The 16,943-nt window shown below is 36.1% G+C and overlaps 1 protein-coding gene and 1 long non-coding RNA gene across 2 annotated transcripts in view; both read left to right on the top strand.

The window, feature by feature from the left end:
* The window catches only part of LOC128211543 (U5 small nuclear ribonucleoprotein 200 kDa helicase-like), a 29,164-nt gene extending 14,936 nt beyond the window's left edge, over positions 1-14,228 (top strand). Inside the window, exons 21-40 of the mRNA XM_052916454.1 lie at positions 194-465; positions 677-901; positions 1,301-1,444; positions 1,634-1,734; positions 2,452-2,625; positions 2,945-3,105; positions 3,417-3,515; positions 3,929-4,057; positions 6,700-6,891; positions 7,243-7,497; positions 7,922-8,124; positions 8,606-8,679; positions 9,082-9,158; positions 9,514-9,738; positions 9,907-9,994; positions 11,280-11,545; positions 11,829-12,005; positions 12,242-12,402; positions 12,884-12,965; positions 13,362-14,228. Of these exons, the coding sequence (XP_052772414.1) occupies positions 194-465; positions 677-901; positions 1,301-1,444; positions 1,634-1,734; positions 2,452-2,625; positions 2,945-3,105; positions 3,417-3,515; positions 3,929-4,057; positions 6,700-6,891; positions 7,243-7,497; positions 7,922-8,124; positions 8,606-8,679; positions 9,082-9,158; positions 9,514-9,738; positions 9,907-9,994; positions 11,280-11,545; positions 11,829-12,005; positions 12,242-12,402; positions 12,884-12,965; positions 13,362-13,601 (3,345 nt within the window). The 3' untranslated portion in view covers positions 13,602-14,228. The remainder of the gene's footprint in view (positions 1-193; positions 466-676; positions 902-1,300; positions 1,445-1,633; positions 1,735-2,451; positions 2,626-2,944; positions 3,106-3,416; positions 3,516-3,928; positions 4,058-6,699; positions 6,892-7,242; positions 7,498-7,921; positions 8,125-8,605; positions 8,680-9,081; positions 9,159-9,513; positions 9,739-9,906; positions 9,995-11,279; positions 11,546-11,828; positions 12,006-12,241; positions 12,403-12,883; positions 12,966-13,361) is intronic.
* Positions 14,229-15,525: 1,297 nt separating this feature from the next.
* Positions 15,526-16,528, top strand: LOC128211199 (uncharacterized). The gene is made up of 2 exons (XR_008257234.1): positions 15,526-15,620; positions 16,315-16,528. It is a non-coding gene; the product is annotated as an uncharacterized LOC128211199 (long non-coding RNA).
* Positions 16,529-16,943: the final 415 nt, after the last annotated feature.

Genomic DNA, 16,943 nt, shown 5'->3' with positions numbered 1-16,943 from the left:
TAGATGTCTTCATGTTGTCTCCTTCAATCAGTTCTACTTTTGAATTGGATAAGACGAAAAAATTCAGATTATGGACATCTGCTTATTGATTGACATTTTTATTATAACATCATGTAATATGTTAGTCTAATAATCGCAGTTTGAATTCAGAAATCAAGATCATCATAAGAAAGATACAATTTTACTTTAACAGGAAGAAAAGCTTGAGCTACTGAAGTTACTGGAGCGAGTTCCAATACCAATCAAAGAAAGCATTGAAGAACCAAGTGCGAAGGTCAACGTTCTTCTACAAGCCTACATATCCCAGCTGAAGCTTGAGGGGTTCGCTCTCATGTCTGACATGGTCTACGTCACACAGAGCGCAGCTCGGCTTATTCGGGCCATATTTGAGATCGTTCTGCACAGAGGCTGGGCTCAACTCACAGACAAGTGTCTGGCCCTGTGTAAGATGGTGCAGAAAAGAATGTAAGTAAAATAAGATGAAATTTGTTTATACATGTATGATGGAAATATTTAGTAAAACTTAGGTTCTGATTTGTTTTAACAATGAAAGAAAATAAATAATAATACTCAACAGGAGGAAAATGGGAAAAAAAATTAATAGAAAAATAAATGTTGTCAGTGGCTTGTTTGTTGTAAAATATTGACATTGTTTTGACTGTTTTTACCTGTTCAGGTGGCAGTCCATGACACCGCTTCGTCAGTTCAAGAAGGTTCAAGGTCACGAGGAGGTTGTGAAGCGTATTGAGAAGAAAAACCTTCCATTCGAGCGTCTTTACGACCTGAACCACAACGAGATAGGAGAGCTAATCAAGATGCCTAAGTTTGGCAAGACGATACACAAGTACATCCATCAGTTCCCGAAACTGGAGCTTGCAGTGCACATTCTGCCCATTACCAGGTATATGAATAAATATGTAAGGCTTGCCTTCTTTGTGATTCAAGATATGATCATTGTATTCCCCTGTCTAACTGTGCAACTTAACCTTGATTGTTGAATTATGTAAACTCAATATTCAAGTATATTAATACTAATTAACCTTGATTGTTGAATTATGTAAACTCAATATTCAAGTATCTTAATACTAAAAATAAACATGTAGAGTCATTTACAGTGCTTTTACTGTATAAAATCAGATTCCAATGAAGATGTGATCATCCATATTATGTAATGTCTGACAACACATTATCTTAACTAACAAGAACATGTGTACGTGTTTGAAATCTTGCTAATTGAAATTATGAAAGTGAGAAAAAAAGTCTCCATATTCAAAACTAATTTTCCATATTTCTATCCCAGGTCGACACTGCGTATAGAGCTAACAATCACACCCGACTTTCAGTGGGAGGATAAAGTACACGGCACGTCAGAGGCATTCTGGATCCTCGTAGAAGATGTCGACAGTGAGGTTATACTCCACCATGAGTACTTCCTGCTCAAAGAGTAAGTCTGCATCATGTGTGGATATGTATTTGGGATTACCAGTACAAATACGTTTTGAGAAATCTATTGTAGGTAAAATATTCTTTTCTGCACAACTTTAAGATTGTATTTTCTATCCCAATTTTCATAGAACACTGTTTTCTTCCATCTCTTGTTTGTTTATTAAATACATACATGTTTTATTCACAGCAAATTTGCCCAGGATGAGCACTACGTGAAGTTCTTTGTTCCTGTGTTTGAGCCCCTGCCTCCACAGTACTTCATCCGGGTTATCTCTGACAGGTGGATTGGTGAGTAGTGAATTAGTGCTCGTTATTCTTAGTTTATAAAAGTATGTCTGTATGGACAGTTACAGAATATGATCTGCAATCAAATCACCTACTGAACACTTAAGACTGGTAGAATATGGTCCCTGTCCACTGATATTCTGGTAGAATATGGTCCCTGTCCACTGATATTCTGGTAGAATATGGTCCCTGTCCACTGATATTCTGGTAGAATACGGTCCCTGTCCACTGATATTCTGGTAGAATACGGTCCCTGTCCACTGATATTCTGGTAGAATACGGTCCCTGTCCACTGATATTCTGGTAGAATACGGTCCCTGTCCACTGATATTCTGGTAGAATACGGTCCCTGTCCACTGATATTCTGGTAGAATATGGTCCCTATCCACTGATATTCTGTCTTTGAAATGTAAATAAGCCTGAAGACCTCAACCTAATTATCTCCAGGGCCTGTTGAAATTTCATTGCTGAAGACCTCATAGGCTTGCACTTCTAAGTGTTCAGTACAAAACTGTATGGGCTTTCAGATTTTTATTTGGGCCTTTGGATTGATTTATCCACAGATTAAGATGGCATGGGCTTGAAAAATCATTTTAATTTAATATTTCTCAAAAAGTATCAGCAGCTGTTTTATTCCAAAGACCACTTACTAAACATTATATTTGTTATTAAACATATGCATGGTAATGTATTCATATAATATTGTATATATTATTTCAGGCTCTGAGACGCTCCTGCCCGTCTCATTCCGTCACTTGATCCTTCCTGAGAAATACCCACCACCGACGGAACTGCTTGACCTCCAGCCCCTCCCCGTGTCTGCCTTGCGAAACCCGAACTTTGAGTCCCTCTACAGCGACAAGTTTCCATTCTTCAATCCCATACAGACACAAGGTAATGTTAATGTTACAAAATCCATGTATTCTAAATATAACTATTGCTATAATGATCTGTATCCACATTATGAAACACTCACTTTGTTTTTAACTTTGATTATTTGTACATTGACAAGCTCCCATTCTTCAATCCCATATTATAAGGTAAGGTATTACAAAACATAATTTTCCTATCCACTAGACTTGACCAGCAAGGTTCTTTTAGAGTGATGCACTGTGAGGATGTTCATGTTTACTCCTGAAAGAGATACCTTGGCCTGTATAGCTACATGAATCAAACCATAATTCATATAATCTTGTCATTCTTCCTGTTACAGTGTTCAATGCAGTGTACAACAGTGATGACAATGTGTTTGTGGGGGCACCCACTGGTAGTGGAAAGACAATCTGTGCTGAGTTTGCCGTGCTCAGAATGTTCTCTCAGAATGCAGACGGACGGTGTGTGTTTGTGACACCTCTGGAACCCCTTGCACAACAGGTGGGGATATTTACATGTAGATGTATTAGATACTTTGGTTTGAGTTGATTTCAACTTTCCAGGAATTATTTGGGAGGGGGATCAAGTGGTGTGCAACAGCAAAACAATCAACCACAACTTAGCTAGCATGCAAGATATTTGTATTAAGCCTAATAGGCATTTTATGTTTCCGGTGACAATACTTATGGCTTGCCTCAAAGAGTGTATATGTCCCCAGCACATAAACTGCAAGTAGAATGAAAAAGGGCTTACTTGATGCTTTAAACAACACACACCTCTGCTACCACAGGTGTATTGTTGGTCCATTTCAGATGTATACTGACTGGTACAACAAGTTTGGTCTACAGCTGGGGAAGAGAGTTGTCGTCCTTACTGGAGAGACTGGGACAGACCTGAAACTGCTGGCTAAGGTATGATATCATAGTTTATGTGTAGGTAAGATATGTAGTTGAAGAAAGGGGACCTGGACAAACTTTAAAATTGCTCTCTAAGATATCGCAGTGAAGTTATATTTTCCAGTCATTTAGTATCATTGAATATAGCTCATTGATTTTTAATAACAGGCATCTGCCTGGCAGCTTCCAGCAGTGTCACATTTACCATTTTTGGTTTATGTCAATAAACAAACTCAAAAAAGTGGAACTAATATTTAATACATAACATTGTACTTTTGCATTTAAAGGATCTGTTAGCCTGACAGAGAAGTGGGACGTTTTATTTCTTCAATTAATTTTAGATTCTTATTTGTCCACAACAGTAGTTAAGTTACATAGATATGGAATGCATTTGCAGTATTTATAATTATATGTATAACCGTTGTCAGGGCAACATTATCATCAGCACACCAGAGAAGTGGGACGTGTTATCTCGCCGTTGGAAGCAGAGAAAGAACGTCCAGAACATCAACCTTTTCATTGTGGACGAGCTTCATCTCATTGGTGGCGATGTGGGGGTGAGTCCGTTATTAGTGGGATAAACCTGTCTTTTGATTTACTGAAAACATTTTGAATTTGCCAACATACAACAGAAGTCACAAACCTTTGTGGGGTTGGTCCTCTTTTAAAGATAGAATGAACAATACCTCAATCTTTTCATTATGGATGAATTACATTTGATTGACACTTATGTGGTAGCCAGTGCATGAATTGGTGGATTATGCATGATGAGGGGTTAGCTAGAAATAATGGGCATGTTGCTAGGGCGATATTATTTCCCGGTCCCGGTCTCCTCCGGTCTGTTTTCAAAATTTTATTGTAGCTATCAGGCGTGATCGAGAAGGTGTGAATGACAGCGGGGGTATTAGGATTACAAAAGATTACAGTTGATTAAAACATTAGATATTTGATGATAATTATTTCACCATTTATATCATATGTTATATCAATAAAACAAAAAATAAATTGAGACAAAAATAAAAACATAAAATATGCACATGAAGTTAAATTAATGTAATGAATTACAAACACATTGTGTTTTTTTCCTTATTAAATTCAGTTATAAGTATAGTTTTGATAATAGTAATACAAATAGAAATGCATGAATACATGTAAATCAAACTTGTAAGTTAACTCAGTACTTCAGGAATTCCGACATTTTTGTTTTGTTTAACTATTGATGTTGTTACAGGAGACTGCCACGACCAGTTGTCTTATGTATTTCTGCAAATAATCGTCTGTTTTTATTTTTTATGCCGACGCATTTCATGTGGAATCTTTTACTGCATGTTTTATTTCCGCAAATAACTAAACTATCGAGGATTCTGGCATGAACAGAATGTTTTTATTTTGAAAGTCTAAGGGATCGTGACTTTTCATTTTCTTTATGAAACAGATTTTTTTTTTTTTTCTAAACAGCTGACTAGATAGATGTTCCCTCATTTCACTTGCAATGAAATTGGCATTTGTATTTACACAGCCATTCTTAAACAAAATTCTACAGCATTCGCTATTGCAAGAAAACCACAGGCATGTCCATTTGTTTGTTGTAGATCTCGTGGAACTTTAGTAATTATAAGCTGAGATTTGTTACTTTTTATAATTTTGTAGCATCGTAGTTCCAACGATCATGACGACTTTAAATAAAGATTCTTGTAAGTTATATTTCATTTGTAAAATAACCTTCCGAATAATTCAGTAATGTATTCATTATTATTATACTTATTTGATTTTGTCAAAGAACTCTTCATAACAGGTTTATGACAATACACAATAATGTCATACCATGAAAGGTGTAAATGCATAATACAACGCGTGTCAGAGATTAGCGCATGTCCCTCGTTAAGGACATGATAAACGGATTAGCCAGTTTCATTACACAAGCACGGCTACTGTTCGGTTCATACCTTAAAAATATTGTTGTTTATTTTAAAGGCAATTTTATAGAATAAATGATTGTTATGCAAAGGCTCTAAAAAAAAATTGAAATAATACGATAACATATATCCAAATTCAAAACTAATCAGCATCAGATTTCTTAAACAGTTAGAGATTTATTGCACACTTCAAGTTAACAAATAAAATATATTCTGCTAAAGTTGTGTAATAATGACGAAGGTATTTGAATGTATTCAATGTTAGCGAACAGCACAAAAAATATATATGAAAAATGGAGACGTAATGTGTTCCTTACTTAAGAATGGCGCAACTTCAAATAAGCACTCTTCATCTTGTAGCTTAATGTCTTAGCACACGCATACTTACTATAATAGGATGTTATAACATTGCAACTATTAGCTCCAGAAAATGAGTTTGTGTACTTTTTCTCCATTCATTGATTTACTTGTTTACATGCTATGAACACTGTATAATGTTTTACGCAATAAACATATCATATCGTATCGACATGAGTCGGATATGCAAACATGGACACTTTTCCAATTGTAATCATTAATTTTTACACACTGCTTCAAAGAGAACCGTTCACACTCATAGTTGGACTGCTTAAACAAATTGTTGTTTGTTTTTAAACAAAGGAGGAAGAACAATAAACCAACTTTGACATAACATAATTTAAAAGGTGCAATTCTAAGTTACTTCATACTCTAGCCGTCCTCAATCCTTTATTAAAAAACATGAGCATTTTATTGCCATCGCATCTTTCTCTACATCTTTAACAAATTGCATTAATAGTTAGGCATATAATAAATTGCATAAATTAAGACATAATGTTTATATATTTTATTATATTTTGTAACATATAGAAGCAAATAAAATTGTCAAATTAGTTAAACAAAAATCGGCAACGCAATCCGTTGCCTGGAGCCATAAGTTATGAACCGGGAATTATGAGACCGGATTTTACGAGGAGAGACCGGGAAATAGTATCGCCCATGTTGCTACATAAGGAATAAAATTAGAAAATGAATTTTATTCTTATTATTCCATTGTGATATTGATGACTTCTAGTCAGAAAAATAAATCTCATAAGAATTACATGCACATCAGTATATTATAAGTATTTTGAATATTATATGTGAATAAAAAACAATTGCAGGTATTTTTTCCAACTAGAAATTAAACCGCATGGTATGCTCAATATTTGTTTTTACCATACTAGTCAAACTCACACACTTTAATTAAATTTATTGTTCAATAGCCGGTACTGGAGGTGATATGTTCCCGTATGCGGTACATCTCATCCCAACTGGAGCGTAACATACGTATTGTGGCGTTGACCTCATCTCTCAGTAACGCGAAGGACGTCTCCCAGTGGCTCGGCGTATCGACTACAGGATTTTTCAACTTTCATCCCAATGTCAGGCCTGTGCCTCTTGAAATGCACATTCAGGTAAACCCTTTAATTTTTCCAGATGTCTGACTTTTGTAAATTTACATTTTAGGACTGCATCAAATATTTACTGCTACATGTCTGTACATTATGTTTTTAATGTGAAATAAATGAAGTCTACAATTTACAAAGAAAAATAAGTTTAAGACTTACAACAATTTCACTTTGTTAAAGATTTGACCATGGTATTTATAGTACTTGCATGTTATTTTGGGCTAATAAAGTTAAATATATACACTGTTAATTAAATGGGGTTTTTTCATAATCAGTAGTGCATAAAATTTGACTGAAACCTGCTTTGCAGTTATTTTATCGTCCTTTACCCACAATCAATCTCATGTGTACTGCCAGGGCTTCAACATCAGTCACAACATGTCTCGCATCATCGCCATGGCCAAGCCCACATACCAGGCCATACTGAGACACGCCCCCAAGAAGCCAGTGATCGTGTTTGTCCCATCCCGCAAACAGACGCGCCTAACAGCCATCGATATCCTGACATTCTCTGCAGCAGAGATACAGACAGAGTCTGAGACTCCGCGAAGTCGCTTCCTCCACGTGCCTGAAGAGGATATAGCGCCTTTCTTGGAGAAGATCCAGGACAAGGTATGGGATAATTCTGTAAAGTAAATTCTGGTAGAATCTTTTTTTGGAAAATGTTGAAGTCAAATTCAAGAATGGTAAAAAGTATTTTTCATGAATATGTTTTGACCACATCTTCAAGTTGAAATAAATTATATTTGGCCATGATCTTTTAACAAACTACTTAACTTAAATATCAAGCGACTGTTAAACACATACAGGTATTGTATTTCTGATATAACAAACAAATATTGACAGGAGCTATATTTCTGTGATACAATCATGTTCTCTAGTCTTCATGTACATCAAAACAAAAGAATAGGAAATAATCACAAAAGAATTCAGCGCAAGTGTAATGCCTGTAATTGGTATTGTTTTATGACAGTCATTACAAAACATGCTTGTAATTGTTTTGTGAACAATAATGAGACCGTTTCTTTTTTAACAGACTCTTAAAGAAACACTTAGCAATGGCGTAGCATATCTCCATGAGGGATTGAATGAGCTGGAACGTAAAGTGGTCGAGCAGCTGTTTTCTACAGGGGCAGTGCAGGTGCTTGTAGCATCACGCAGTCTTGCGTGGGGGATGAATGTGGCTGCACACCTCGTCATTGTCATGGATACACAGTATTACGATGGCAAAACTCACTCGTAAGTATTTTTTTTATGGCATTTAGCACTTTAGCAAAATGTATTTTTTTTTAATAATTGATCATTTGAAGATTTAATTATGTTGAAAAAAAATTGTTTGAAATAAAAAAATTGTTTGAATTTCAATTTGTTCAGCTTAATTACACAGTCTATCAGTGTTTACCTTGAATACTACTAAACTGGGATATTAACATTGACACTAAATGTTGACAACCTGGGCTGCATTGTTCACATTGATCAACCATAAGACAAACTTGCGACTTGATATCTGGTTCCACATGGGCTTGATGACAGTCTTAAAATGTCAAAGCGTATGTTATGTTGCTTTTATGGACCTTGATTCTAGTACTGTTTATAAGCGCCTGTCCTTATTTGTTCCCTAATTATGTGTTTGTAATCTTGAGAGATGTATTTCCTGTACTCATGGTCAACATCATGCAGTTTTGTAGCAATGCTGAATGTCAGTGTCACTCTACTGTAGGTACGAGGACTACCCAGTTCCTGATGTGCTCCAGATGATTGGTCGAGCCAACAGGCCCCTCACTGACAATGAAGGTATGTAGTGATGTTGTCTCAATTTAGTTGCAAATGTCATTGGTCACTAACAAGTAGGTTTAATACAAATACATGTGTATTTCAAGACCACCTGATTTTCAGAAATATATGTTAATTGTACAAACACAAGGCATTTCCCTGACCCAAAGTTTATGGTCCCTGACATAATTCCTTGGCTAGGGACTCCGATTCCAAACAAACTGTGCATGCATACCCCCAAAATAAACCTTAAATTGACTATTGGGATCGTGAGTCCAACCATTTATCAACAATAAGTGTACCAGGAACCACAAATCAAAATTTTTAGGGAAAACCCAGTTTAAAACTCGCCTATATTGTATATGTGTAATTGAACAATTTAACTACAACTAATTTAATTTACAACTGAACACTGTTTTCCAGGAAAGGGTGTGATCCTATGTCAGAGCTCGAAGAAGGAGTTCTTCAAGAAATTCCTGTACGAGCCGCTGCCAGTTGAGGTATGGTGGCCTTAACAAAGTCATATAACTTATTTCCCGGACAACACAAACCATATTCTTCCTTTACATAATGCCAATGAGCTTAATTGATGTAGTATTTAGGTTTTTTCACAGTTGCTTTAAAATAAGTAAGTTTAAACAGAAATTACAAAAAAAAATACCCACAAATGTTTATTTCAACACTTTACAACTCTGACATGAAGAAACGAATATAATAAAGAAAAAAGAATACACAATGTGTTTTAAATAGATTTGATATTTAATTAAGTAAAGGATAACAAAGGTGTTACGGTGCATAAATTGCCTGTATCTCAAGACAGAAAAAGAAGGCTTCATTTATCTATTATGTTTACAGAGCCACTTGGACCATTGTCTTCACGACCACTTCAGTGCGGAAATTGTTACAAAGACAATAGAAAACAAACAGGAGGCTGTCGACTATCTGACATGGACATTCCTCTATAGACGAATGACGCAGAATCCCAACTACTACAACCTACAGGGCATGTCACACAGGCATTTGTCTGATCATCTCTCTGAGCTTGTGGAAAATACTATTTCAGATTTGGAGCAGTCAAAGGTAAGGCTCTCTTTATGAGGATAAGTTTTGAATATCCAGCAAGGTGAAAGATAATGTTCCTAAGTCGATCTATTATGAATTAAATTAATGATGTAAATGACCTCCGAAATAATGGACATGTACATGTACCAATATTAAAGGTGACTGGATGATTGTTTTATATTTCAGTGTATCAGCGTTGAAGATGAGATGTACGTTTCTCCTCTCAACCTGGGAATGATCGCTGCCTACTACTACATCAACTATACCACCATTGGTAAGGACAGGTTTTTAAGCAGGCTTGATTATGTTGAATGTACATTGTACAAGTTTTTCTAGGTTTTGACTTCGATACAACCATCAATTACTCAAAAATATGATAAACTTAAAGTTAGCTTTAATATAATGCATAGATTAATCTTCAAACATGGGTGTATGAATGTTTACTAGGGATGCAAACGAATGGCAAAATTGATATTCGAATATTCGGTAATTCTTTCGATCGAATATTCGTTTACCGAAATCAATATTTTGGAAGATGTAGTAAACTACTATTATTATTCGCTTAAGTAATAGCCGGGGCAATTTGACCGTATTTGTCGTAGCGGCGGACCCCGATTTTCTCCAAATATGCCTTTGAAATTCGCAATTTTCAGGAAGAAAAAAGAATACATTATAAACAGACAAACAACACAATCAAATAATTTCAATTCCGCTGCCTTTATATGTGTAAACAATGTGAAATTAGCTGTACCGGAGTCCTAGTCAAATAGCGTTTTGCGCCAACAGAGGGTCTTTCCATAGGACAAGCAGCCTCGTTCTGAGATTGATCTTTAAATTGACTATATGTAACTATGGAAAACCCAAACCAACACGGGAACTAGTAAAAAAATAAAACGAAAACATATCTGGATTTGACTCATCCAGTGTTCAACAATGGAGGAAATATATCATAAAACGCTATACTATACATTTACATTTTAAAGCGCGAACGTTGTATCGAAAGATGGAATACAATTTAAAGCACATATATGTAACAACATTACTGTAGCACATGGCATTCATATCATCACGGCGATTTGAGCTATGTTGCCCAGCTTAATTTGCAGCCAGGACAAAACATTGGTGTTTAAACGTTAAAGCCAATTCCTAGTCAGTTATTGTAAAAGTAAGGGGACTTTTTACAGTACCCGACGATCTGTCCCTTAATGACATATGACACGTGTTTAGTGTATTGTCATCACATTCACACCTCTGGCATTAGGGGCCAGTCGTTGTAAAAACAAGACAAACAAACTTTCTTTATTGAGAATTAGTATCATTACTCTTTTTCCGAATATTCGAATACCGATTTTGACATTCGAATACCAAACGTTTGATCGAATATTCGAATATTCGTTTGCATCCCTAATGTTTACATAATGGCAGAACTTAAACAATTGGGTTATTTTGCCCACTGTATTAGATATTAAGCCAAATAGGGTACAATTTGCACAACTATCAAATTTGGGTAATGTTGTAATCCACTATTTCCTATTCAAACAAACCATGCTTGATTGCAGAGTTATTCAGCATGTCCTTGAACGCGAAGACAAAGGTCAAGGGTCTCATTGAGATTATCTCAAATGCCGCGGAGTACGAAGAAATCCCCATACGTCACCACGAGGATTCCGTGCTCCGTCAACTGGCATCACGTCTGCCGAACAAACTGGCGAACCCGAAATATAACGATCCACACGTGAAGACAAACCTGTTACTGCAAGCTCACTTGTCCCGTATGCAGCTGTCTGCAGAGCTGCAATCTGACACCGAGGAGATTCTGAGCAAGGTAGGCTGTTCAAGTTTTTGTCTCATGCATAACACGGCAGACATATAGAATATGTCTGGCAACTGCTTTGTCACACTTTTAAACTATTCCTTAACTTTGAGCCTTTCCTACTATTTGTACAAGACTGGATTATATTGATGGGCATAGTACCTGGAATAATAATCAGGCAAATCATACTACTGAGTTAAGGCTCTTGACTTCACAAAACTTTCCTCTTACTTGAGCATTTCTTATCCAATCTTGATCAATTTTTGAAACAACAATTATTTATCTAATTTTTCAGGCGATCCGTCTGATTCAAGCGTGTGTTGACGTTCTTAGCAGTAATGGATGGCTAAGCCCTGCGCTGGCAGCTATGGAGTTAGCCCAGATGGTTACACAAGCCATGTGGGGAAAAGATTCTTACCTGAAACAACTTCCACACTTCACAGCGGACATCATCAAGCGATGCCAAGAAAAGGTTTGTTGGAAATTTTGATTACTGTAGGTAGCTTTCATGCAAGAAAATGAAATTTACACCAGTAAAAGTAATTTAAGTTCATATTTGTTTAAATTTCATCATCATGGTACATTGCCTCGCGAAAATGGTCTAAACTCAAACATTATGATCATATTTCAACATGAAGCATTCCAGCTTTCCTTAGTAGAGACTTTATTGAAGGTGATCAAATTAACTGAAATGTTTGAATACTGCAGGGTGTGGAGACGATATTTGACGTCATGGAGATGGAAGACGATGATCGTAATGAGTTGCTGCAGTTGAGCGACTCACAGATGGCAGATGTCGCTCGATTCTCTAATCGATATCCAAACATCGAGATGACCTACGAAGTCGCTGACAAGGACAGTGTTAGCAGGTAGGGGACAATAGATATGAAGTTATAAGGATATATAGCTTGTCTGTTGTTTGGGGGAACAAAGTCGAGGTAATGTTATAGCCTTGGTTTCTTCAACATCTTTTGGCAAAATCTTGAACCATGGCTATACCTAAGTTATTCAAATGAGCACCTGTTGCCAGAGATAATACATAATTAGCGTGGCTTTTTAATTCTGGCCAAAGTTATTGTTGAGTAATGCCCTCTGCTGAACTGTTAAAACAATGTATGTTATATTTAGTTTGCTTGCAGTGCTCTTTTTGAGAATTAATGAGCAAAAAATTATTGTACTCATATAGACTGAAAATAACAATATGGGATCTGAGGCAGATCCACTTCCATACATGCATGTTAAAATTATTCATGAGTAAAAATCTGATTGCTGTCCAAATAAAGACCATGCATGCCAGCATATTAACAAAATTTGAAATTAAAACTATTCACAGTTATTTTGCTACTTCAGTGGTTCTACAGTGAATGTGCACGTGCAGTTGGAGAGGGAGGATGAGGTCACGGGACCTGTTGTTGCTCCACTTTTCCCACAGGTATGCTAACATGTGGGACAATTGTCAATGATTAAGTTTTGTTTTCCAACTACATTTCATGATCCATCTGTTGCCGAAATTTAATCCGAGTAACAACTTGTGCCTAGGAGATTACCCCTGTAGTTTCCATTGTTAATGAGTAAGTCACAGTGACATGTATTTCATTTAGTGTTAATTATAGATAAGCATTATTTTTAAAGAAAGAAATGTAGTCATTTACATGTTTTATATAAATCTGTAAACTAAATAATTTTGAAAGTAATAAAAATTTCAGACAGATAAACAGTAATTGGTATAACAAAAGCCACAAATCAGCATCCAACTAGTTAATTCATTTGATGGTCACAAACATGAATGCCTTTGCAATGTGCCATACTTAAGTATTCTTATTTACAGAAACGTGAGGAGGGCTGGTGGGTCGTCATTGGAGACACAAAGAACAACTCCCTGCTCTCCATCAAGCGTCTCACGCTGCAACAGAAGGCCAAGCTGAAGCTGGACTATGTGGCCCCCGCCCCCGGGAAGTACAACTACACCCTCTTCTACATGAGCGACGCCTACATGGGCTGTGATCAGGAATACAAGTTCTCTATTGACGTGAAGGAAGCAGATAGTAGTGACAGTGACTCAGACTAAAGATTGTCAGGCCTTTTCAGGGTTGCTCAATATCTTGCTAAGAAACTCTTCATGATGTTTCAATCAAAGGATATATTCATTGAATTGGACAAAAGTTAAGTCTTAGTGACTTTTTCATACATGTATCTCATTTTCTTTGTAAAAAAATGCTGATTTCACATTTTTTACCTGTAATGTGTCGTGTGTTATTAAAGTAAACAAGTACAAATGACTTGCTAATCTGATTTGATTCATTGATTTTGAGTGTTACATGTTGAAAAAAATCATGTTTAAGATCATGATGTACTGTAGGGTTACATTCTCTGATCATCTCTCAGCAGTGTATTGAATTGTTAAGTCTTTGGTTTGTAAATTGTTCTCTTTTTGTCATTTCATAAATAAAAAATTATGAATCACTTGGTGTAAACCGTGAAGAAATATATAGAAGTACAATTGTGTGGCCATTTGTAACATTCCACTATCATGGTGCTTCATCTGATGTCAGGTGTATGGTTATTGACGTGGTTTTTTATGCATCCTATTTTTTGACAGCTTACAGCTTGTGTTTGAACTTGAAACTACATGTTTATTGTCATCAAATAATGAAAACATTTTGTGACAAAATTTTAATAAATGAATGGTCATATATCTTGACTTCTAGTTCTTTATTTGGAAACCCATGCATGTTTTAAATATTGAAAATAGTTAAAATTAAAACGAATTTACAATTAATTAATTGTTCATTGTCTGTGATTTTCAGATAGTTGCATTATTTTAAAACTCTAAAACTGGTCAATTGAAGAAGACCCTTGATGTTGTAATTTTTTTATTTTGGCCCCAAAATCGATCCATGGTCTAGTAGAATCACACTTAATTTGTCAATCCAGGAGTCGCAGGTTCGATTTACCACCGCACCACTAAATACTACTTTGAAAAGGTACACCCCTCCCGCTCCCACCCCGTATAACATACTGACACCAAACTAATGAAAGGCCTTCACTTATCAATAGCTCGCTCATGTGTACGTACGTACAATTCAAAATTCTACAGGTACACTCCTTTCAAATAATTTTAGGTAATTTAAAGGCATAATAGTTCAATTAATGCAGATTGATATCTCACAAACTTAATTATGTAGAACAACAAAATGTTTAATAAAGTACTATCAACCGCGACATTCCCTTTCAAAGATATGTGCGCTATGCAACAGTGTGGTGATATTAGCTGTAAAATAATCTTGCTGAAAGAGAACAACACAATTGCACAAACGTATACAAGGAACATTATGACAAATGTATCTTAAAGTCAGCATATTTGAACTTAATAAATCGTGGCAGTAGTCTTCAGTGTTCATACGCATTTTCAGAAGTCGTGTGGCAGTCCAAACGTTAAGTGTGGTACTGTTTTTAACCTATTATAATTTATCTATAAAGTGTGAATTACACAGTCGTGCAGTGAATGTTAAAGGTCAAGATTTTTTTACGTTTTTGACAACCGCATGACTCTGCCGCTGATAGAGGATTTCAATCCAATGGACGAAAATATAGTTGATTGTGATGTACACAGTATTAAACTGTATCTTTACGCAGGACTTTGTACCATGAACGTTTTATTACAGATATATTCTGGGCGTTTCGTACCAATAATACAAAAAAATTTGGAAATTTCGCACCCATTATTCAATTCAATTTACTTGAAACGTGTCCTCAAATCACTGGGATTTTTACATTAAATATTTCGTATTAGCTGGGAGTAGTCTACTTACAGTAGACTTAATTGAATATAATAGTCAGGAGGTTCAGAGATATTTGTACCGAGTTATAATTACATCTGGCACCAAGTCAGTTAACACCAATAACATACTGTCACATATTTTCATTTAGATAAGGAAATGACGTAGACGTATATGATCCAAGTGTGATTGTTTACACACTAACAGTAGAATACCACAACGTACACAGCGTACGGGCCTGTAAGTCATGCTGGTCACTCTGCTCGTGTTTGCTGCTGTTGTTGGATACACTACGGGGCTGCCAGATGGTACAATTTTTGCTTATTTAACGAATAAGATAAACAAAGATTTAAGCGAGGAATACACTTATAAATAAAAACTAAAAGGACCATCAACTCGCATGTTGTAATCATATGGAAACGCTTGTAATATATAGTAGATAATTAAATATCTACTGACAGTCGTTTGTTCATGAACTATAATTGATATACGTCTAAATAAAAAGAAGACGAACTGTAGTCTGTGTCAGTAAATGCCTGAAAAAAGCACCAGGGCTGGTATTCAATATTGGTCTTAATTGGATCTAAGAACGATGTAGCTAATCGGATTACTTGTTATTAATAACTGAACAATAGATAGAATGAAGTCAATGATGTATGACCATAAGGTTGACTTAAGTTGAATATTGAATACCACCCCTGTTTTTCTTATCAAAGTCATAGTCGGTTAAAACAATACTGGACTTTCTAATATGTCATTTTCACTACCTTAGCGCTCTCGGACTAACTGGGTAAATTGTATTACTATGGTGAAACTGGTGCATTTGTTCTTTTATGTGTCGATGTAAACCGGAGGCTTTAACGTGTAACTGAAGTCGGCTCAGCAAATTAAAATAGTTAATTGTTGTCTAGGAACCGCAATAAATTCGTTCCAATTAAAACAGGCAAGTCAAAATTCGTATCTGGACACACAGTTACGTTGTTTTCAACTGGTATATTTCAGAATGTCTGGTACAGATGGATATAGGCCCATGTGACGGCTATTTCCCGCGGTTTTTCTATGATTTCACAACGCGTACTTGTCAGGAGTTTGCGTGGGGCGGCTGTGGAGAAAACGCCAACAATTTTCACACGTTGAAAGAATGTCAACATAGGTGTGCCACGGCCTGAACTATGTGAAGTATATGTTGTTAAAATAATAAATAATAAATAATGTACCTTTTGTATTTCATTCTCGTTAAGATCACCTAATAACGAAGTTCTTATGAAGAGCGATTGAAATCTACCGTAGTCCGTCGCCGTGTGGTCTGTAAACAGCCGTTAAACGACTTCTCTGCCACCCCTTTATTAGTATTTTTTCAACACTTGGCCGTGCGTTATATTGCCCAGGTTTGTTCGAATGGGTCCAGTCCATTGAACAACATGGTCGTCAGAGCTAAAATAGATGTTTAAGGAATCTTTTAAAAATATTCTTGTCAAAAACTACTTCAGCGGTTCGTTTTTGGGTTGATTTCTGTAGCATCAGCTAGATGTCATGGGTTCAGCTAGATGTCATGGGTTCAGCTAGATGTCATGGGTTCAGCTAAGCTAGATGTCATGGGTTCAGCTAGATGTCATGGGTTCAGGATTAGC

Source organism: Mya arenaria, chromosome 12 (assembly GCF_026914265.1).
Source record: "Mya arenaria isolate MELC-2E11 chromosome 12, ASM2691426v1".
NCBI lineage: Eukaryota > Metazoa > Mollusca > Bivalvia > Myida > Myidae > Mya > Mya arenaria.
The sequence above is the reverse complement of the archived record's forward strand: the minus strand, read 5'-3'. Positions and strand labels throughout refer to the sequence as shown.